Source organism: Triticum aestivum, chromosome 3B (genome assembly GCF_018294505.1).
Source record: "Triticum aestivum cultivar Chinese Spring chromosome 3B, IWGSC CS RefSeq v2.1, whole genome shotgun sequence".
NCBI lineage: Eukaryota > Viridiplantae > Streptophyta > Magnoliopsida > Poales > Poaceae > Triticum > Triticum aestivum.
In genome coordinates, this window is record NC_057801.1 from 841944734 (window position 1) to 841967317 (window position 22584).

Sequence of the window (22584 nt, forward strand, 5' to 3'; positions counted from 1 at the left end):
TATTTTTTTTGAATTTTTTATGCCCATTTCAAAATGCGGTCAAAACGGCGGGCATGACCGTTCCTAGCTAGTCGTTGAATCTTGGAAAACTTTTGATGTTTCTCTGATTAAATAGATACTTATGTACCTAGTAATGATTTTTTGAAAAAAATAAGAGCAAACTACAAGGCAGGTGCAGTTCAAATTTGACTCGCTTCCAACTGAATCGGCGAAATTTGTCTTTTTCACGAGAGGTGGATAAAAACTTTTTACACCCAACCATTTGGTCAATTGTGCATTAAATATGGCCTAGTATTTTATAAAATTGATTTGGTCCAATTTTGCAACAAATATATGGTAGGTCGTTAATAAAAGAAACTCATTTCACGCACTCGGAAAATGCAAAATGAATTTTCCGTGCAAAGAAAATGAAAACTTCCTTAGGCAACATTGTTTGCCATTCCAAGATGCACCCTTGTGCACAATACGAGATCATTTGAACAAACTATGCCATGAATGTGGCCATAAGATTGATCATTTGGCTTGAAAGCCATGAATCTTCACGCATGATAGCTCATTTCTGAGAACACTTTTTTAAAATAATTTCCGTATTACAAGTTTATTAATTTTCCTGAAAACTTGGTCACATATAATGACATAATGCGAAGGTTTTCCAATTTTTTGAATTTTTTTTTGAATTTTTTATGCCCGTTTCAAAATGCGATCAAAACGGCAGGCTTGACCGTTCCTACCTAGTGGTTGAATCTTGGAAAACTTTTGATGTTTCCCTGATTAAATAGATACTTATGTACCTAGAAATTATTTTTGGAAAAAATAAAGAGCAAACTACAAGGCAACTGCAGTTCAAATTAGACCCGCTTCCAGCTAAATCGGTGGAAATTTGTCTTTTTCACGGGAGGTGGATAAAAACTTTTTACACCCAATCATTTGGTCAATTATGCATTAAATATGGCCTAGTATTTTAGAAAAATGATTTGGTCCAATTTTGCAACAATTATTTGGTAGGTCCTTCACAAAAAAACCTCATTTGGGGCACTCGAAAAATGGAAAATGGCTCTTTTGTGAAATGAAAGTGAAAATTCCCTTAGGAAACATTGTTTGGAATTCCAAGATGCACCCTTGTGCAAAATACGAGATCATTTGAACAAACTATGCCATGAATGTGGCCATAAAATTGATCATTTGGCTTGAAAGCCCTGAATCTTGATGCATGATAGCTCTTTTGTGAGGACACTTTTTTAAAATAATTTCTGTATTACAAGTTTATTTATTTTCATGGAAACTTGGTGACATATAATGACACAATGCGAAGGTTTTCCATTTTTTAATTTGTTTTTAATTTTTTATGCCCGTTTCAAAATGCGGTCAAAACGGCAGGCTTGATCGTTCCTAGCTAGTGGTTGAATCTTGGAAAACTTTTGATGTTTCTCTGATTAAATAGATACTTATGTACCTAGAAATGATTTTTTGAAAAAAATAAGAGCAAACTACAAGGCAGGTGCAGTTCAAATTTGACTCGCTTCCAACTGAATCGGCGGAAATTTGTCTTTTTCACGAGAGGTGGATAAAAACTTTTTACACCCAACCATTTGGTCAATTGTGCATTAAATATGGCCTAGTATTTTATAAAATTGATTTGGTCCAATTTTGCAACAAATATATGGTAGGTCGTTCATAAAAGAAACTCATTTCACGCACTCGGAAAATGCAAAATGAATTTTCCGTGCAAAGAAAATGAAAACTTCCTTAGGCAACATTGTTTGCCATTCCAAGATGCACCCTTGTGCACAATACGAGATCATTTGAACAAACTATGCCATGAATGTGGCCATAAGATTGATCATTTGGCTTGAAAGCCATGAATCTTCACGCATGATAGCTCATATCTAAGAACACTTTTTTAAAATAATTTCCGTATTACAAGTTTATTAATTTTCCTGAAAACTTGGTCACATATAATGACATAATGCGAAGGTTTTCCAATTTTTTGAATTTTTTTTTGAATTTTTTATGCCCGTTTCAAAATGCGATCAAAACGGCAGGCTTGACCGTTCCTACCTAGTGGTTGAATCTTGGAAAACTTTTGATGTTTCCCTGATTAAATAGATACTTATGTACCTAGAAATTATTTTTGGAAAAAATAAAGAGCAAACTACAAGGCAACTGCAGTTCAAATTAGACCCGCTTCCAACTAAATCGGTGGAAATTTGTCTTTTTCACGGGAGGTGGATAAAAACTTTTTACACCCAATCATTTGGTCAATTATGCATTAAATATGGCCTAGTATTTTAGAAAAATGATTTGGTCCAATTTTGCAACAATTATTTGGTAGGTCCTTCACAAAAAAACCTCATTTGGGGCACTCGAAAAATGGAAAATGGCTCTTTTGTGCAATGAAAGTGAAAGTTCCCTTAGGAAACATTGTTTGGAATTCCAAGATGCACCCTTGTGCAAAATACGAGATCATTTGAACAAACTATGCCATGAATGTGGCCATAAAATTGATCATTTGGCTTGAAAGCCATGAATCTTGATGCATGATAGCTCTTTTGTGAGGACACTTTTTTAAAATAATTTCTGTATTACAAGTTTATTTATTTTCATGGAAACTTGGTGACATATAATGACACAATGCGAAGGTTTTCCATTTTTTTAATTTGTTTTTAATTTTTTATGCCCGTTTCAAAATGCGGTCAAAACGGCAGGCTTGATCGTTCCTAGCTAGTGGTTGAATCTTGGAAAACTTTTGATGTTTCTCTGATTAAATAGATACTTATGTACCTAGAAATGATTTTTGGAAAAAAATAAAGAGCAAACTACAAGGCAGCTGCAGTTCAAATTTGACCCGCTTCCAACTGAATCGGCTGAAATTTGTCTTTTTCACGAGAGGTGGATAAAAACTTTTTACACCCAATCCTTTGGTCAATTGTGCATTAAATATTGCCTAGTAATTTAGAAAAATGATTTGGTCCAATTTTGCAACAATTATTTGGTAGGTCCTTCACAAAAAAAAACCTCATTTTGGGCACTCGAAAAATGGAAAATGGTTCTTTTGTGCAATGAAAGTGAAAACTCCCTTAGGCAACATTGTTTGGAATTCCAAGATGCACCCTTGTGCACATTATGAGATCATTTGAACAAACTACGCCATGAATGTGGCCATAAGATTGATCATTTGGCTTGGAAGCCATGAATCTTCACGCATGATAGCTCATTTCTGAGTACACTTTTTTAAAATAATTTCCGTATTACAAGTTTATTATTTTTCCTGGAAACTTGGTCACATATAATGACACAACGCGAAGGTTTTCCAATTTTTTTTATTGTTTTTATGCCCGTTTCAAAATGCGGTCAAAACGGCGGGCTTGACCGTTCCTAGCTAGTGGTTGAATCTTGGAAATTTTTTGACCTTTCTCTTATTAAATAGATACTTATGTACCTATAAATGATTTTCAAAAAATATAAAGAGCAAATTATGAGGCGCCTGCAGTTCAAATTTGACCCGCTTCCAACTGAATCGGCAGAAATTTGTCTTTTTCACAAGAGGTGGATCAAAGCTTTTGACACCCAACCATTTAGTCAATTGTGCATTAAATATGGCAGATTATTTTAGAAAGATGATTTGGTCCAATTTTGCAATAATTATTTGGTAGGTCCTTCACAAAAAAACCTCATTTGGGGCACTCGAAAAATGGAAAATGGTTCTTTTGTGCAATGAAAGTGAAAACTCTCTTAGGCAACATTGTTTGTAATTCCAAGATGCACCCTTGTGCACAATATGAGATTATTTGAACAAACTATGCCATGAATGTGGCCATAACATTGATCGTTTGGCTTGAAAAGCCATGAATCTTCACGCATGATAGCTCATTTTTGAAAACACTTTTTTAAAATAATTTTCGTATTACAAGTTTATTATTTTTCCTGGAAACTTGGTCACATATAATGACACAATTTGAAGGTTTTCCAATTTTTTTATTTTTTTTATTTTTTTATGCCCGTTTCAAAATGCGGTCAAAACGGCGGGCATGACCGTTCCTAGCTAGTGGTTGAATCTTGGAAAACTTTTGATGTTTATCTGATTAAATAGATACTTATGTACCTAGAAATAATTTTTGGAAGTAAATTAAGAGCAAACTACAAGGCAGTTGCAGTTCAAATTTGACTCGCTTCCAACTAAATCGGCGGAAATTTGTCTTTTTCACGAGAGGTGTATAAAAACTTTTTACACCCAATGATTTGGTCAATTATGCATTAAATATGGCCTAGTATTTTAGAAAAATGATTTGGTCCAATTTTGCAACAATTATTTCGTAGGTCCTTCACAAAAAAACCTCATTTGGGGCACTCAAAAAATGGAAATTGGCTCTTTTGTGCAATGAAAGTGAAAACTCCCTTAGGAAAATTGTTTGGAATTCCAAGATGCATCCTTGTGCACAATATGAGATCATTTGAACAAACTATGCCATGAATGTGGCCATAAGATTGATCATTTGGCTTCAAAGCCATGAATCTTCACGCATGATAGCTCATTTCTGAGAACACTTTTTTAAAATAATTTCCTTATTACAAGTTTATTATTTTTCCTAGAAACTTGGTCACATATAATGACACAACACGAAGGTATTTCAATTTTATGATTTGTTTTGATTTTTTTATGCCCGTTTCAAAATGCGGTCAAAACGGCGGGCTTGACCGTTCCTAGATAGTGGTTGAATCTTGGAAATTTCTTGACATTTCTCTTATTAAATAGATACTTATGTACCTATAAATGATTTTTGAAAAAAATAAAGAGCAAATTATGAGTTGGTTGTAGTTCAAATTTGACCCACTTCCACCTGAATCGGCAGAAATTTGTCTTTTTCACGAGAGGTGGATCAAAGCTTTTGACACCCAACCATTTAGTCAATTGTGCATTAAATACGGCCTAGTATTTTAGAAAAATGATTTGGTCCAATTTTGCAATAATTATTTGGTAGGTCCTTCACAAAAAAACCTCATTTCGGGCACTCGAAAAATGGAAAATGTTTTTTCATGCAAAAAAATAAAAACTCCCTTTGTCAATGATGTTTGCCAATCTAAGATGTAAGCTTTTGGAAAGTATGATATTATTTGAACAAATATTTGGTAGGTCTTTGATACGTCTCCGTCGTATCTATAATTTTTGATTGTTCCATGCCAATATTATTCACTTTCATATACTTTTTGGCAACTTTTTATATTATTTTTGGGACTAACTTATTGATCCAGTGCCCGTTGCCAATTCCTGTCTATTGCATGTTTTATGTTTTGCAGAATATCCATATCAAACGGAGTCCAAACGGGATAAAAATGGACGGAGCTTATTTTTGGAAAATATGGAAAATTTCGAAAGAAAAATCCACGCGAGACGGTGCCCGAGGTGGTCACGAGGTAGGGGGGCGCGCTTGACCCCCCTGGGCGCGCCCCCTACCCTCGTGAGCCCACCGTAAGGTGGTTGATGCTATTCTTTTGTCGCGAGAAAGCTAATATTCAGAAAAAAATCACGGCGAAGGTTTCAGGCCAATCGGAGTTACGGATCTCCATATATACACGAAACGGTGAAACAGAGCCAGAACAGAACGCAGAAATAGAGAGATAGATCCAATCTCGGAGGGGCTCTCGCCCTCCCATGCCATGGGAGCCAAGGACCAGAGGGGAAACCCTTCTCCCATCTAGGGAGAAGGTCAAGGAAGAAGAAGAAGAAGGGGGGCTCTCTCCCCCTTGCTTCCGGTGGCGCCAGAACACCGTCGGGGGCCATCATCATCACCGCGATCTTGACCAACACCTCCGCCATCTTCACCAACATCTCCATCACCTTCCCCCTTCTATATCCAGCGGTCCACTCTCCCGCATCCCGATGTACCCTCTACTTGAACATGGTGCTTTATGCTTCATATTATTTTCCAATGATGTGTTGCCATCCTATGATGTCTCAGTAGATTTTCGTTGTCCTATTGATGATTGATGAATTGCTATGATTAGTTTGAGTTGCATGTTTTATTGTTGGTGCTGTCCTATTGTGCCCTCCGTGTCGCGCAAGCATGAGGGATTCCCGCTGTAGGGTTTGCAATATGTTTATGATTTGCTTATGGTGGGTGGCGTGAGTGACAGAAGCACAGACCCGAGTAACTAGGTTGTTTGCGTATGGGATAAAAGGGGACTTGATGCTTTAATGCTATGGTTGGGTTTTACCTTAATGAATCTTTAGTAGTTGCGGATGCTTGCTAGAGTTCCAATCATAAGTGCATAAAATTCCAAGTAAGGGATGATATGTTAGCTTATGCCTCTCCCTCAAATAGAATTGCAATAGTGATTATCGGTCTAGTAACGTAGTCAGTTGCTTAGGGACAATTTCACAACTCCTACCACCACTTCTCCACACTCGCTATATTTACTTTATTGCATCTTTATCTAAACATCCCCTAGTTTTTATTTACTTGCTCTTTATATTCTTGCAAACCTATCCAACAACACCTACAAAGTACTTCTAGTTTCATACTTGTTCTAGGTAAAGCGAACGTCAAGTGTGCATAGAGTCGTATCAGTGGCCGATAGGACTTGAGAGAGTATTTGTTCTACCTTTAGCTCCTCGTTGGGTTCGACACTCTTACTTATCGAAGGAGACTACAACTATCCCGTATACTTGCGGGTCATCAGTCTTTTAAAAAAACTTATTTTGAGCACTGAAAAATGGAAAATGATTTTTTTGTGACCTATTTAGATGGTCATAAGGTCTTCAAATTGTTTGTTGCGTTCTGATTGGTCCATAGACATATCACGCAGATCATGCATCGGACACCGTCGGATGCTCCCGGATCCAACGGCGGACCTCATCCCCTCACCCTCTCACCCACGCAGCCCCCACGCCCCCACTCCCCACCGTTCCAATCCCTTCTCTCCCGCACCCGCACCCGCTCGCTAAACCCTAGCCGCCGCCGCCGCCGCCCCCACCCCCGGCTCCACACCATGGCCATCAACGGCGAGGAGCCCGAATCCCCACGCCTCCCTGTCCCCTGCCACGGCCATAGCGAGCCTTCCGAATCCGCGCCGTCGACGAGCTGGATCCGCGCCTCCTCGCGCCGCCGCCGTCTCCCTGATCCAGATCGACGCGACCACCCTCTTGCCGCCGCCTCCCAACCCCCTTGTCGTCGCCTCCTCCTTCCTCTAGCACCACCTCTCCAACCCCAACAACGAGTTCGTGCTCATCTCCGACCCCTCGCCCGCCCGCTCCTCCTCCGTTCGCCGACACCGCCTCGCGTCCCCATGGCCGGCAGCGGCGACCACCCGGTGACGCCGCCAAGCGTGAGGCCGCGAGGAGGCCCAAGGCGCCGTCCAAGGGGCCCGACCCCGGTGACGCCGCCAAGCGCAAGAAGACCTACGATGCCCCCGCCGCCAAGCCGCAGCCCGTCACCGCCAAGGAGAAGCGGGTCGCCACCAAGGTATTCTTCTTTCCTTTTGTTGTGATAGCTGGAGCATGGGTGTTGGTTTAGAGTGTGGGCTAATGCTGCTGCTGCTTGAGTTTGAGCTGAAATTGTGGAATGGCGTTGGTTGTGGCAGGAAATGTCCGAGTCGAGGAAGATGAAGTGGAAGCCCAATTACAACCTCGAGAAGGTAATTTACGCTATCCGCTCTTTATGCTCCGATTACGTAATCTCAACTCCTAGCTGTGTGCTCAAACTTCAAAGTTCAGATTGCACTTGCTGCATACATAATAATCAATCATTTAATACTGCTTGTAGCCTAAACCAAAATAAAATACAGTAGTACACATCTGAGTATTACATCTTTTGGATTTTTAGTTATGCTCATAGCATTACTTATTAATTTTGATAGTGAAGCAAAAACTGGCTTTGATCACAGTAATCCCAGTAATAGACAGTAGCAATGCCTGCTTGAACTGTCGCCTCTGCTTGAACCGTCGCCTCTGTTTATGATGATTCTTAATTAAAATAAACTTTTAAGCATCTCTACAGTTAACCATATGCTAGAGGATTTGATCTGCTACAACATATGCATGTTGAAGTCCCAGTCCAATGGGTGCCATCCATGACTTCAACCTGAACCAATCATGTGCATTTTTAACTCCTCGTCCATAAATATCTGATGTGCTGACACTCTCCCAGGTCGGTCTCCATTGTCTATACCATGATTGGGGACGTCTGCCTGTACATTGTTGGCAAGGATGAATATGATGAGCTTGCTCGTGAGTGATATTGAGTTTCAGACATTGCTCTTGTTAAGTGTATTCTCTGTCAAACCTTCACTATTTCACCTCACTTTCGCCTTATGCTTGGCACTACTAATACACTGACTGTGCATTTGTAGGGTCAGAAGGGTAGAGAGATTGAGTAGATGAGGAGGCAGCCGTGCTGTGATAAGGTGGGGCTGAAGAAGGGGCCATGGACAGCGGAGGAGGACCAGAAGCTCGTCGTCTTCCTCCTCACCCTGTTGATCCTGCTATGTGTATGGATGTGTTTATGTGGATTTGGTCTAATATGTCTCCTCCTGTTGATCTACTGGTCCATTCTCTAGTTCTAATTCATGCCTATGAACTGGTTACTATGGATTTGGTGCTGCTCTAGATTGTTTCTGCACTTATAGTTATGCTATTGCACTGTATACATGTGTGGTCAGTAACTAGTGCTACTGCTTGAACTCAAAATTTCTTGTACAAAGAATAAAAAAGATGAGCTTTATATGAAGAAACACTTACCTTGCAGGCATCTAATATGCTATTGCACTGTATATAGTTACTTTATATGAAGAAACACTTACCTTGCAGCCATCTAATATGCAATTCTAATAATATGTGATGCCTGCTTTTTTTAGTTGTATATGCCATTCGTGCATGAATTCCTTTTCTTATGTACCAACTCCCTAATCAATGTTTTGTGTTTTCTGTTCGCTATCTTAGGAGAACCTGGTGCTATATGGGGAAGCAAAGCAGCAGCCCAGAACCCGACCTGTGATTCCAGATGAAGGCACCACGATGCACCATGATGCTCCCTTGGAAGGTCAGCTCCTGGACCGCAACTTTCTCTCAATTTGTGCTCTGCTTGATATCAGTTCCTTGTATTGCTGCTGCATTAATGCAGGTTGCAATGTGCAGGGCTTCCGAGTCTGCACCCCTCCGTCTAGATGGAGCAAGGAGGGAGCATCGTTCATACCGCGGAGTTGGTTGAGCCTTGAGTGCGACCTGGAGAAGCAGTGCATCATCTGGGGTCATCTCTTGCTTGTGCCGTGGTAAGAACAGGGCGCCACTCTTTGTCGTGCATGTATCAAAATCGCAGAAATGTCGAATACATGTTCGCTCTCAGCTGGGATACTTTTGAGAGAAGATACTTGGTTGTACTTAGTTATGTGATTTATTCATGTTTGTGCTGTTTGTTAAGAGATTATCTTTATGTCGTTGCCACTCTGTTGTGTATCTCTCTTTTCTTGTGTGCTGCATCATTGTAGATATGCTTGATGGAGTGAATGCTTTCAGTTCTGGTTGTTACAAACCTTTACTATGTACCATGCTTAGTTTTTACTGTACTGAGGCATTGGTCATCGGAATTTGGGCGTGTATGTATAATTTTAGTTCTGGATGTGTCCAATGCAAAGATTACTATCAATTGTTAAATTGATTCTAAAATTTCTCATTAAGTTCATTTCATATTGTGATTTTTGGATTTGGTACCAATTTATTGTTGGCCTGCATGTGCTTAGTACCTTGCTGTGGTTTTAAGTAGCAAGTACCTTAGTACCTTTTCTGTCATGTGGTGTCCATGGATTGAAATGTTGGCTGTTATGAATTGATTGTAGTATAAAAATGGCTCAAACCTGAAGTACTTAAAATAGATTGTAGTTTCTTTCTTGTTTGTTTGATACCCATATACCTACCCTGTATTAGCTCTTTCCTTTTGTGCACATTAATTCAGCGTTTGTGTTGATTTGATGCCAATGTTCATAAACAAGATTTTGATGGATGGGTTTATGTGTTCTGCTAGTATATATGCACGCTAGTATATATGCACACGGATTGGCCTACATTATTTTGTTTCTACTGTTAGATATATGATGTTAGATTTGCTTTTATTTTGTACCTAACCATTTTGTTCTATAATGTGCAGATGCTGGCGTTTCATGTTTCGTCGCGAGCATCAAGACGAAGAAGTCGGAAGAAGCCCTTGATGCTGATCAGAGCTAGTTCAAGGAGTAATGAAGCCCTTGATGCTGATCCGTATTGGAACAAATTGAAGCACGAACTGTGACATATATATAGAGCTTGTTATACTATAGAGCTTGATGCTCATCGGCTCACGTGACATATTGTACACCTGTAGAGCTTATTATACTGTGATCGCATTTGTATGTGTTGATGTAACAGATTGTTGCTTGTTATTTGAAGCTTGTACAAATATTGATCGCATTTGTATGTTTTCTGTTTATTTTGATTTAAATATTAGTTGTTTAATTATTGGCATATTGAAATCTGAGGAACATGACCATGACAACAAGGACCCACAAACCAGAATCGGACATTTGGGACCCGCTTATCAGAATCTGACAATTGGGATCCATTTGAAAAAGGAAAAAAGGGCCACAACCCAAAAATAAAAAGGCTGAATTATAGGGCCTGACCCGTGTAGCTTACCCAAATTGAAAGAAAAAACAACAACAAATGGGCTGAATTAATGGGCTCAGCCCATATAAACACCCAATTGGACCGGGCCGATTCTAATTTTTTACCTTTTCAATTGGTCGTAATATTGCCACGTCAGATTGCCACGTCAGATCCGACGTGGACTGGGCAGACAGCTAGTGACCAAAACAAAATAGTAGGCTTAATTTGGTCGTAAATGTCTACGACCTTCTCACAGAGAAGGTCAAAAATGTTAGTTTACGACGGCCAGCTTTTGACCTTCTGGTTTTGGTCACAAAAAGGTCACAAATAAAAAACTATGACCATTCAGTGACCAATAGTGGTGGTCACAAGTTGACATATTTCTTGTAGTGTTTATCGGAAGCTCCCAGTACTTTCATGCGTCTTATGCATTTTATGCTTCGACCTTACATTGGGGTTTTCGTTGTGGTTTACTTTGATGATATTATTGTCTTTAGCAATTCCATGAAAGAGCATCTAAGTCATGTTAGGGCTGTTTTACAAACTCTTCGCAAGGAACGTCTTTATGCCAACATGAAAAAATGCACGTTCGGTGTTGACAAGCTTGTTTTCTTGGGATTCATTGTTTCTTCCAAGGGTGTACATGTTGATGACTCTAAAAATGAAGCAATTAAAACTTGGCCCCAACCCACCAATTTGCAACTAGTGCGAAGTTTTCTTGGCCTTGCGGGTTTTTATCGTCGCTTTGTGAAAGAGTTTAGCACTATTGCCGCTCATTTGCATGCTTTGAGTAAGAAGAACGCTCCTTTTGTTTGGGGACCTTTGCAATCAACCGCTTATGATGAGCTCAAATCTTTGCTTACACATGCTCCGATTCTTGCTTTACCCAACTTTGACAAAACTTTTGAGGTTCATTGCAATGCAAGTGGTACCGGAATTGGTGGAGTTTTGATGCAAGAAAACGAGCTATTGCTTATTTTAGTGAAAAAAATTCCGGTGCTCAACTTAATTATCCCATCTATGACAAAGAATTGTTTGCATTAGTGCGTGTGTTACATGTGTGGGAGCATTACCTTAGACCGCATGAGTTTGTCATACATACCGATCATGAAACACTTAAATACCTCAAAGGTCAAACCAAGTTGAATAAACGGCATGCTAAATGGAGTGATTCATTAAATCTTTTCCCTATGTGATAAAGTACATTAAGGGCAAACAAAACGGGGTGGTGGATGCCCTTTCCCGCAAATGCATGTTACTTACTCAACTTGAATTGAATGTAGTTGGATTTGATCATATCAAAGACTTGTATGAGGGTGATGTGACTTTTTCTACTCCTTATGCTAAGTGTGTGATGCATATTTCTTGGGAAAGATATTATTTCAAAGATGGTTATCTTATGAGAGCTAACAAACTATGCATTCCCGAGTCTTCTCTTCGTTTGCTCCTTTTGCAAGAGGCTCGTGGAGGCGGACTCATGGGACACTTTGGACGCGACAAGACTTTCGCCACGCTCTCCAAGAACTATTATTGGCCCAAGATGTTTCGTGATGTCGCCCGCTTCACCAACCGGTGCTCTACATGTTGCAAAGCTAAGTCACACTCTTAATCCCATGGTTTACATATGCCTTTACCTATTCCACATCAACCTTGGGAAGACATTAGCATGGATTTTATGCTTGGATTACCTAGGAATCAAAATGGCAAGGACTCTGCTTTTGTTGTTGTGGACCGATTCTCTAAAATGGCTCATTTTATCCCATGCAATAAGATAGACGATGCTTCACATGTTGTCAATCTCTTTTGTAGGGAAATCTTGAGATTACACAGCATGCCAAAGACAATTGTGTCGGATCGAGACGTCAAGTTCTTAAGCTACTTTTGGAAGATGCTATGCGCCAAGATCGGGATCAAGCTACTATTCTCCACGGCGTATCATCCTCAAACCGATGGCCAAACGAAAGTCACCAACCGGACGCTTGCAACTCTTCTACGTGTGTTGATCAAGAAGAACATCAAGGAGTGGGAGGAGTGCCTACCCATCGCCGAGTACGCATACAACCGCACAAGACACTCTACAACCGGCAAGTCCCCCTTCGAGGTCGCCTACGGTTTCAACCCTTTGTCGCCATTGGACATCCTTCCTCTACCGCTTCAAGAACGAGCAAACATGGACAGCAAGTGCAAGAGCCGCCTAGCTCAAGAAGATACATGAAGAAACACGAGCCACGATCGAGCGCCAAGTACAACGCCTCACCGCCAAGCTCAACATCAACAAGTCTCCGATGGTGTTCCAACCGGGTGATCAAGTATGGATACATCTCCGCAAAGACCGCTTCCCCAAGGAACACAAGTCCAAGCTACTACCAAGAGCCGACGGACCATTCAAGGTGATCGCACGCTACAACGACAACGCCTACAACGTCGACATCCCACGTGACAAGTACAACATTAGCGACATCTTCAACGTCAAAGACTTGGCCAAGTACCATGGTGATGAAGAGCACGACCCGTGGATGGATCTCTCCCAAGGGGGGCAAGATGATGCGGAGCATCCCTCGACTACTCGCACCGACACTCCATCACCACCACAAGCACCGAGTGGACCAATGGCAAGAGCACGTGTACGCGCCATCGAGAACGAGGTTGACTCTCTCCTCTTCGAGTTTCGTTCGGTTTCACTTGAGAATGGGATTCTACCTCAAACGGAAACATTGCTCACTCTTAGGTACGAGGAAGTTGACCGCAAGAAGGAGAAGATGGAGCTGCGAGCCTCCATGGATCAAGAGAAGGAACGAGAGGCAGAGAAGAGTGAAGAAGGAGAAGGGGAGGCAAGACCCCTTGGACACCCCGGGTGCCTGGCACCTACAGCCCCGGGTGCCCGGGCTCCTGCCCACCTACAGCCGCGCCCCCCGGGTGCCCGGCCCCTGCCCCTCCAGCCGCTGGGTGTCGCCCCGGGTGCCCGGCCATACCTCCAGCCGGCCTCCTGGCGCCACCCCGAGTGCCCGGGGTTGGGACCCCGGGTGCCCGGCCCACTCCCAGTCGGCCCCTTGCCCAGGCCGGGTGCCCGGCCCCTCTCGCCCCGGGTGCCCGGCCGAACCTGGGCCTCCCCCTCTGACCGGTCCGGGTGCCCGGTCCCGTGGCCCCGGGTGCCCGGACGAAACCGTGGGCCTGCGTGCCTCCTCGGGGCTTTGCCCTTGTATCCTCCCTCCTCCCTCATTTCGTCCCTAAACTATATAAGGGCATCTCCTAGTTCATTTGTAGTGTTAGCAAAGAGATTAGAACACAAAAGAGGGCTTTGCTCATCTTCCTCCTTTAGGAGATCTAGACCTCCACTTGGAGAAGCTCCTCTTGGAGATCAAACCCTCCTCTTGGAGAAGATCCTCTTTGGATGCAAGACCTCACCTAGTGAGAAGACCTTTACCCTAGTGCTATTCCCCTTGGATTGATCTTGTAATCTTGTGGATCTCATGTATTCCCCTCTAGTGGATGTGATATTTGGGTTTGTTTGAGAGTTTTGTTCTTGTGTTCCTGAGTGTTTTCCTCCTTTTCCCCCCTCCAAGTGTGAAAAGATCCCACCTAGGGTTTGACCCTACAACATTATGTGAACTTTAGAATACAGAAATAACTAGGTTCCTACATAATTCAGGTAGATTTTCCCATGCTAAGCATGAGCAAGGCTAGGCTCTAAGGGCATATATGACTCGAGCAGTTGGTTAGCCTCAGTGGGTGGGGACGACTCAAGTAGAGGATTCTTCTGGCATTAACGTCAAGCCCACGGGTCTGTCGAACGCTGATCATGATCTTCCGAGATTCCAATGCATGAACAATGCTGGAATCTGGCAAATCACCACCATAAATACCAAACAATCTCGGATCAAAAACAAATTTCATGATAGGCATTGTGTCTAAGACTGAGATAGATACCAAAATGCTTTTGCCTCCTGTGCTCAGAAAATCAGAAGCTTCTACCAGGTTATAGGGAATCAGGTTCACATGATAACCACTTCCACATTCGTGTTAGTTCTTCAGCATGCGCATTTTCATCGTTAACCCCAACTGAGCAAAATGGAATAGTTCATGCATGTTAGGTGCTAATAGCTGTAATGAACTAATGATAATTATAATGTAAGGGTAGTCAGCTTACAAAAAAGTTAGGGTTTCTGCCTCCCGCCGTCGCCGTCGCAGGTCCGCCTCCTCTCCGGTGGCCCTAGGGCCATGGGGGGGTGGATCTCGGCAAGGGCCGGTGGGAGGGCTCCGTTTTTAGTCGTTTCTTTCAGTTTTGCTAGGGTTTGTGTCATGCTCAGGAAGACGAGACGGCGGCGGCTTTCTGAAGATGGAATAAAGGTCTCCCCGCCTAGTCCCCGTTTCGGCAGCGCGTCTAGCACCGTTGGTGGGCGTGTGGAGGTGTGTCTCCGGTGGATCTATCTTTGGTGGATTTGCTCGGATCTCATCGTTGTTCGTCTACGTTCGCGTGTCTTCGGATTGGATCTTTCTGATCTACGTTATTCTTCATCTGCGGCGGTTGCTGTTCTGGTGCGCTGGTCCTACGGGGCCTTAGCACGACGACTTCCTGACTGTCTACTACAACAAGTTGTGCCCGACTCCGGCGATGGAGGGGCGATGACGGCGGCGCGCCTTCGGCTCGCTTCAGTGCTGGTAGTCGTCGCTAGGTGGTCTATGGATCCGGATGTAATTTTTATTATTTCTGGTATTCGTTGTACTGCCATGATTGAAGATGAATAGATCGGAAATTTTTCTAGCAAAAAAAAGAACTAATGATAATGCAATTTTAAACACCCATCCTCGTCTGATAGCTAGATGGGTCATTCGGTGTGAAGTCATAGTTGGAATTACCTAGCAGAGTGTACTTGAAGGATACCCTGCGTCCAGTTTCAAGGAAATAATTATCGTAGTCATCCATTAGTGCTTCGAGAGTATATGACTTGACTTTGCACTTGGAACAATTGTTTCACGCAACTTGTAGGCATCCCACACGTTCTAGAGCTTTCTAATTATTTATGCCTAAGTTAATCAACTATATACTCTTTAGAAATAGCTATCAAGATCTTTCTAACTTGTTACTCTAGCGCTCACAAATTATTTGAAGTTACTAAACTATATGTGAACATATAAATGCCACAAATTAATTTCGAGAGTAATGTGATATTTTCTTTCATCTAGAAATAAATTAGAAGAAATAACCTTTTGGGAATAATGTCTCAAACAAACACCATCACAAAAATGTTGTCTCAACTTAATGCTTATGTATTTTTAATCGAAAGATTAGATTATATATAGAAACAATATATCTTAAATTCTTAAGACTCTGCATCACTACTTGTTTTATTGTTTGCTAAAAAAACAATGACAATCAGTGCCTTTTAAAAAATAAAAAAGTTTAGTATAAACAATCTAAAATGTTTTACATTAACTCGGTTAAACTATTAGGGAGTGAACGCATGCTCATGACAGCATTAATGACCTCGTAATGTACAGAATATCAAATTATATTTACATAAGGAGTTTAGTGTACACTGAGTCGGCGGCGGCATATTAGTTTAATGATGAGTCGAATGTAGACATTTAAAGATCTAAATATTTGAATCTAAATTTCCCGTTCCACAATCGTTTATATCGTACTTCATTTGTATTTTATAATTACATTTAGAGTTTGCAGGATTTAGACCAAATCACTAAATTTACTAACTTTCTTAAGTTTTGTTGTCCAATCTTGCGGAACCACGATTATGTGGGTTGTTGTACTATCTTGTCCTTTCTTAGCCCATCTAGGTCTGAAAGCACTAGTATTATATTTCTGTTTTGAAACAAAGTGCATTGCGAATCGTCGAATTTGTCTCAATGTGACATTTGTTTATGGTTAGGACGATCAGGGTATTATTATCATCAAAACATGCTGTTATACTACTATTGTAATATAATGCTATTTATCTCAAGAACAATATCTATTAATATGCCAATTACTTATCTGGTACCAAAATGTGAACTACCATTAGTGATATAATGTCGATGTCAACATCATTATGCTGTATATGGTTTTATTTTATGTGATCTTTCCCCTAAGAGTAGGATTGTGACATTTGTTCGCTCTGAGTTAATTTTTGTCCGTATTTTTGGTCTGGGTGGATTGAATGGTGTCAGCTTGTTAGCTGGCTCATTCATAGTTTATAAAATAAATACCTTCTAAATCGGGACATTAATTTGACTTACATGCTTTGGTAATATAAATAAAAGTAAGGATATATTTTCTCGCCTTTTATCAGTTCAGGATTTGTTTTTTTTCTATTAATTAACAAATAATAAAAGTTAGATACCCTATTTCCAGTATGTTGGTGGCAGAATATTGACATTAGCACATATGTTTTTACTCTAAATTATGCAACGTGAGTATTATTAAGATTGAGAAGGTGTGGTTGTGTTTCTTATTTCTCTGAAAAAAGATAATGGGAGTGACAAGACATGATTCGAGCAAAGTGCTCGAGGGAAAAAAATCACTTTGACTCAATGTGAAGAGTCTCTTGTCAACTCTCACTTCTTGAATGGTCTCATGGAGGTAAAATATATATATTTTATAGTTGTTGTGGGAGGGTTTGGGTGATGGCCGTAAGACTAGATACTGGGAGGATGTTTGGATAAGGATAAACCGCTTTGAGTTCTTTTCCCTCGATTTTACAATCGTACCTTTTGCAAGCATGTGACAGTCTAAGGTGTTTAACAAGGACTTCGATTGTATTAGATTTAGGAGATGCATGTACGGGCATACCTTGGCTATGTGGAATGACATGTTGGATATTTGTGGTCAAGTTGTTCTCACTGAAGAAATTGACAAGGCTAAGTGGCTACTCACAACCTTGGGTACTTTCTCACTTAAGTCACTTTATCAATATTCAATAGATCATTGCTAGACATGTTGTCTTCTCCTACAAGTTGTTGTGGAGGATGAAAATGTCTTTAAAATTTAAGGCCTTTTCCTAACTTGTTACTAAAAATAGATTTTGACCAAAGACAACTTGAGTAACAAAGGTGGACAGGAAGTAGGAAATGTGAGTTTCGTGACATTGAAGAGAGCATTGATCACTTGTTCTTTCTCATTCACTAGCTAGGTTTTTATGGAATGTTATTGTGGCTGCTTTGCAGAACTCCAAAACCCCAAAATATTTTCTTGATTTATACCAGAATTGATAGGACTTTATGGAGAATCTGGAAAACAAAAACAAATCTTGTTTTCAAAGTGTACTTCCTAATGATCCTACTAATTTTAGGAGTATTTTCTTTATGTTCTCTGCTGGATTCTTGGACTTTTCCACAGAAAAGAGGATAGCAAAAAAAGGCTGCTCATGGTGTCTAGAAGAGTTGCTCAACTGACGAGTGAAATCTTCAAGAGAGGGCATGGCTGGGGGCCTACAGTCAGATATGTGCCTACCAGTGAAGTGATTTTGGACTTTGCTACATGATTTCACTGTTTCCTATTTACATTTTCTGTAATATATAAAGTAGTCTCTTATTGCAGTTTAGTCCAGTAGTGTGTGATGCTTCTGAAGAGGGTAGTTGCTGGGTGTGAGAGAGTCTGTATCTCCCCTAGTTAAAGTTTCTCTTTCTTCTTGTTTAGCACCCCTGATGTAGGCAGGAAGTATGTCTTGGGGGTGTATGATGTTATTGCTTCAAACACTCTATTTTCTTAGATGAAAATGGGGGCCTGGACGCTCCTTCGATCTAAAGAAACAGACTATTTGTATCGAATACAAATATTTTGTAGTAACACTTCATCTCACAGTTTCTTTTCAGAACTTCCATACTTGAACAGAACTTTGTAATTGTTTTCATTGACATTCTTTTACCTGATAATTTGTTCTTAAATTCATTTGAATTTATTTTAACGTTTTGGCGGACGGTTATATAGAAATTCAGACAATAATGGCATAAGATTTGGCAGCTTCAAGTACCATACATGCTATTTGTTCCAAAATTCTCTACCCATATACATAACTTGTACCAAATACATATACCAACTTCATGCAGAACACTTCATATCTCAAAGAAAATCCTTCAAATCTCAACTGAACAGGAGCCTCTCACACCGAATATGAATAAGCTCATTAGCCATAGAAGGCTGTGTCCTAATCAGCTTTATAACTATAAGCCGGTGATCTATGTGTGAGCAGAGCAATTCAGGGCCTGTGTGAAATTTAGAATGCAGAAATTCACAACAACCTCGATTTCTACATAATTGAGGTAGATTCCCTGCGCTAAGCAGGAACAAGGCTGGACTCCGAGGACGTAGACGACTCCAACAGTTGGCTGGGCTCAGAGGGTGGGGACGATTCAAGCAGCGGATTCTTCTGGAACTCATTCCTAAGCTGCCCACAAGCCGCATTAGCGTCAAGCCCACGGGTCTGTCGAACGCTGACCGTGATCTTTCGAGATTCCAGCGCATCAACAAACACTTGAATCTGTGCAAAATTACCAACACAAGTACGAACAATCTCAAACCCAAAACAAATTCCATAATAGGCATTGTGACTAAAACTGGGATAGATAACATACCGCTTTTCTGTAAGGCCTCTTGTACTCAGAGCCTTCTACCGGGTTGTAGGGAATCAGGTTCACGTGATAACCGCCTCCACATGCATGCAGCAGCGCTGCAAGTTCTTCAGCGTGTGCCTTTTCATCGTTAATCCCAGCTGAGTAAAGATGGAACAGTTCAATCCTGTGAGGTCACAATGGCTGAAACCATAATCCAGATTTTAACATCCATCTCTGTCAGATAGATGGATCATTCAGTGTGAAGTCATAGTTGGATTACCTAGCAGAGTGTACTCGAAGGATACCCTGCGTCCAGTTTCGAGGAAATAGTTCTTGCAGTCATCCATTAGTGCTTCCAGAGGGTATGCCTTCGCACTTGGAACAATTGTTTCGCGCAACCTCTGATTTGGGGCATGCAGGCTGATACGAATGTAGCACAATAGTCAGAGAACAAATTATAGAAGCAAATGCTGCTTATAATAGACAGTTTCATTCAGCTATGCCCAAGGTTTGGACAATGTCAAAAAGGGGCAGGTTCTTATAAGGAATACAGAGTATTAAGTGAGTTTGGTAAGTAGTAAGCATAAACCAAGGCCACATTGTCTATTGTTGATGCTAAGAACCCAAGTTTGGATTATTTTGACATCGCACCTGACTGCCAGTGTTGACTGAAGCTTGTGAGATGCTAGCTTACTTATCGTGTTGGGAACACCTACTGTTGAGATTGTCATCATCCTTTGCCCAATCTTTAGTTCCTGAAAATAGTATATTCATGTTGAATGACAGGACACATATCAAACATCTTCTTATTTAGCACACACAAAGTAATTCATGGCCCAATGTGTCATGAAAATTAACTGAGCTCAAGGGAACACAAGACTCGGTGACTTGCCAATTCAACATACCTTATTCAAGCATTGGTGTGCCTCCAGAACTGCTTTGAGGTTCAGCATGGGCTCACCCATCCCCATGAACACCACATTTGTCACCCTGTGTTTGAACGACTCCTCTATGGCCAATACCTGCAATGCCAGAACATCAATCCACAACGCAACAGAAAAGAACATGAGTTCAGCTTGTTTACAATAATGTTTCACTACAAAGCAACGACAAGCGCAGGTTGCTGGGAGATAGGAAGGACCTGCTCGACAATCTCGTGCCCCTTGAGGTTTCTCGCAAACCCTCCCTTCCCAGTGGCACAGAACGAGCAACGCAAGGGGCAGCCAACCTGCATAAGCACCATTGATATTGTCAAAAACAATGGGCTAGTCAAACCAGTAATAGCATCAAATGGCACCGGTTCCAAAGCACCTGCGATGAAACGCAGGCTGTGAGTCTAGGCGTGCCCCTGTCGTCGACGGGGATCCCCACCGTCTCCACCAGTCTGTTGTCCTCCAACTTGAGAAGTATCTGCCAAGGACCATTGGACCAACATAGAGAGTTATGATGAGTCTCTCCAACTCACCAAGCATATAACATCGTCTCTGACTTCACAATGCCGCGGGAACCTCGACCAACGTACCTTGGTGGTGCCATCGGTGGCCGTGACGGCGTGGTGCACCGGCGACCGGCCGACGTTCCACCCCGCGCCGACCAACGCCTCCCGGAACACCTTCGGCACTGCACGATGACGAGCAACCAAAGCGCAGTCATGATGAGAGCGGCCGAGGCAAAACAATAAACAGGTGGCGCGCATGGCCGAATGGGCACTCACCGTAGGCGAACTCCTCCACCTGCTTGGCCCTGTTCTTGTAGACGAGGTCGTGCAGCTGCTTCCCCCGGTAGCTTTGCTGCGGAGACGCGGCGGCGCGGGTGAGCGAGCCGGCAAAAGCGCCGGGAAGGTAAGGAAGGGTGGGAAAAAAAAGGGGGGGGGCGCCTTTCGGCGGGGTCTGGTTTCTGGGTTACCTGTCCGAGGTCGACGGCGAGCTGGCGGAGCTCGGGCTCCGTGAGGCCGAGGAGCGCGCGGCGGGACGTCTCCGGCGGGGCGGCGGCGGAGGCGCGCGTGCGGAGGCGGAGCGCGCGCGCCAGGGGCACGGCGCGGACCTGCTGCGGCGCGGCCATTCTTTTTCCTGCTGCTGCTGCTGAGGATTACACTGCCTCAATGCCTCATCCACTTCCCCTCCCCTTCACGTGCTCGTTTTGGGCCTTTCACCCTGCCATGTGGGCCGCCCGTGAACGATTTTGGTGGTGTGGACGGCCCAGTCCGGCCCACATAAGATATGAGGAGATATTTTTTCTTTGAGGGGGGGGGGGGGGTTGGATAATGTTTGATAGCGAACGCTCGGTAGTAAGTTTTTGGGAGCGAACCCGTTGTTTTAAGGCTATGTTGTTTTCCTCCTTTTGGTTCTTTGAGATGAGTTGATGAGTATATACTTTTCCCTAAAAATGGAATTAGCAAAGAGATATGTCGTCGGTTGTTTGGCACAATACATGGATGATGCTCTTGGCTTATATGCGACTGAGTTGGACTTCGAGGGCGGAATGGCAGCTAGTCAAATTAAGGCTCGTGGCTTATTGGCGGTCTCAAGTATTGCATTGTCCGGTATCACACCCTTTGCAGTGGAGTTTTACGGTCGATGACACTTGTTGATTCCGTTTGCTCTAGTATCACGTCGTGGGGATACCTAGCTCGTCCGCATGTGTCGTTGTGTCTCGGGGTCTTCTCATGGGCGGTGCTCTGTCATGCCATCCTCCCCACTCATTTTATTTTATTTTCCTCCTAATTCGTCGATGCGTGTGTGCTTTTCTCTCCCAGTTTATCTCCTAAATCGGGTCATTCTATTTGGTTTTTTATTTGGTTTCCTTTGTAGATTGGATTAATTTCCTTTTCCCCATGTGTTTCACAAGAACCGCATCAACTGTTCAACCTCGTGTTGTCTTACCAAATAGAATTATGGTTTCTTTGCAAAATCAATATGTGTTTACCTAATAAAATTTTCTTTTTGTGCACGGTCACATTAACAATCAAAATGCTACGTAAATCATAGGTTAGCCTATTAGATCCGAACAATCTCAATTGTCAAATCACATCGATCTAATCAACCAAATGTTGAGCACCAATCATGTTTTAGCACACAACTAATATCATATTACGATAATGTCTTTGGCAGAATCTCAACTAACATGTAATTAATATTATACACAATATCAATGTACAATTAATATTATACCTAATATCAATGTGCATTGCATGTACACGACTACTAATTAAAATCAAATGATGCATTTCGTGTATAAAACTATGAGTATTTCTTGATTAGACATAAACTCAATACAACATTTCTAATGTATGGTTTGCAGACTCAGAGCAATTTAGAGACACTATAATATATGATTTGCATATTTATAATGCCATTAATCATGCTAGTTTACTATGAATGAACACATAAACTGATAATGCTAGTGATTGT

At 41.9% G+C, this 22584-nt stretch overlaps 1 protein-coding gene across 1 annotated transcript; it reads right to left on the reverse strand.

Annotated features, from left to right (window-relative positions):
• Positions 1 to 18585: 18585 nt before the first annotated feature.
• Positions 18586 to 21288, reverse strand: LOC123072851 (probable dual-specificity RNA methyltransferase RlmN). Its single transcript, XM_044496515.1, has 10 exons — positions 21080 to 21288; positions 20889 to 20964; positions 20697 to 20794; positions 20486 to 20584; positions 20316 to 20402; positions 20080 to 20196; positions 19826 to 19929; positions 19455 to 19594; positions 19196 to 19332; positions 18586 to 19101 (listed from the first exon to the last, which is right to left on the reverse strand). Exons 1-10 carry the CDS (start codon positions 21233 to 21235, stop codon positions 18898 to 18900), a joined length of 1218 nt encoding a protein of 405 aa, XP_044352450.1. The 5' UTR covers positions 21236 to 21288; the 3' UTR covers positions 18586 to 18897.
• Positions 21289 to 22584: the final 1296 nt, after the last annotated feature.

Excerpts from the sequence above, each read along its gene's own strand:
- LOC123072851 (XM_044496515.1), bottom strand. The coding sequence starts at position 21,235 with ATGGCCGCGCCGCAGCAGGTCCGCGCCGTGCCCCTGGCGCGCGCGCTC. Across the intron at positions 19,930-20,079 it reads CACACCAATGCTTGAATAAG|GAACTAAAGATTGGGCAAAG; the intron begins GTATGTTGAATT and ends TACTATTTTCAG. Across the intron at positions 19,333-19,454 it reads CTTCGAGTACACTCTGCTAG|CTGGGATTAACGATGAAAAG; the intron begins GTAATCCAACTA and ends ATCTTTACTCAG.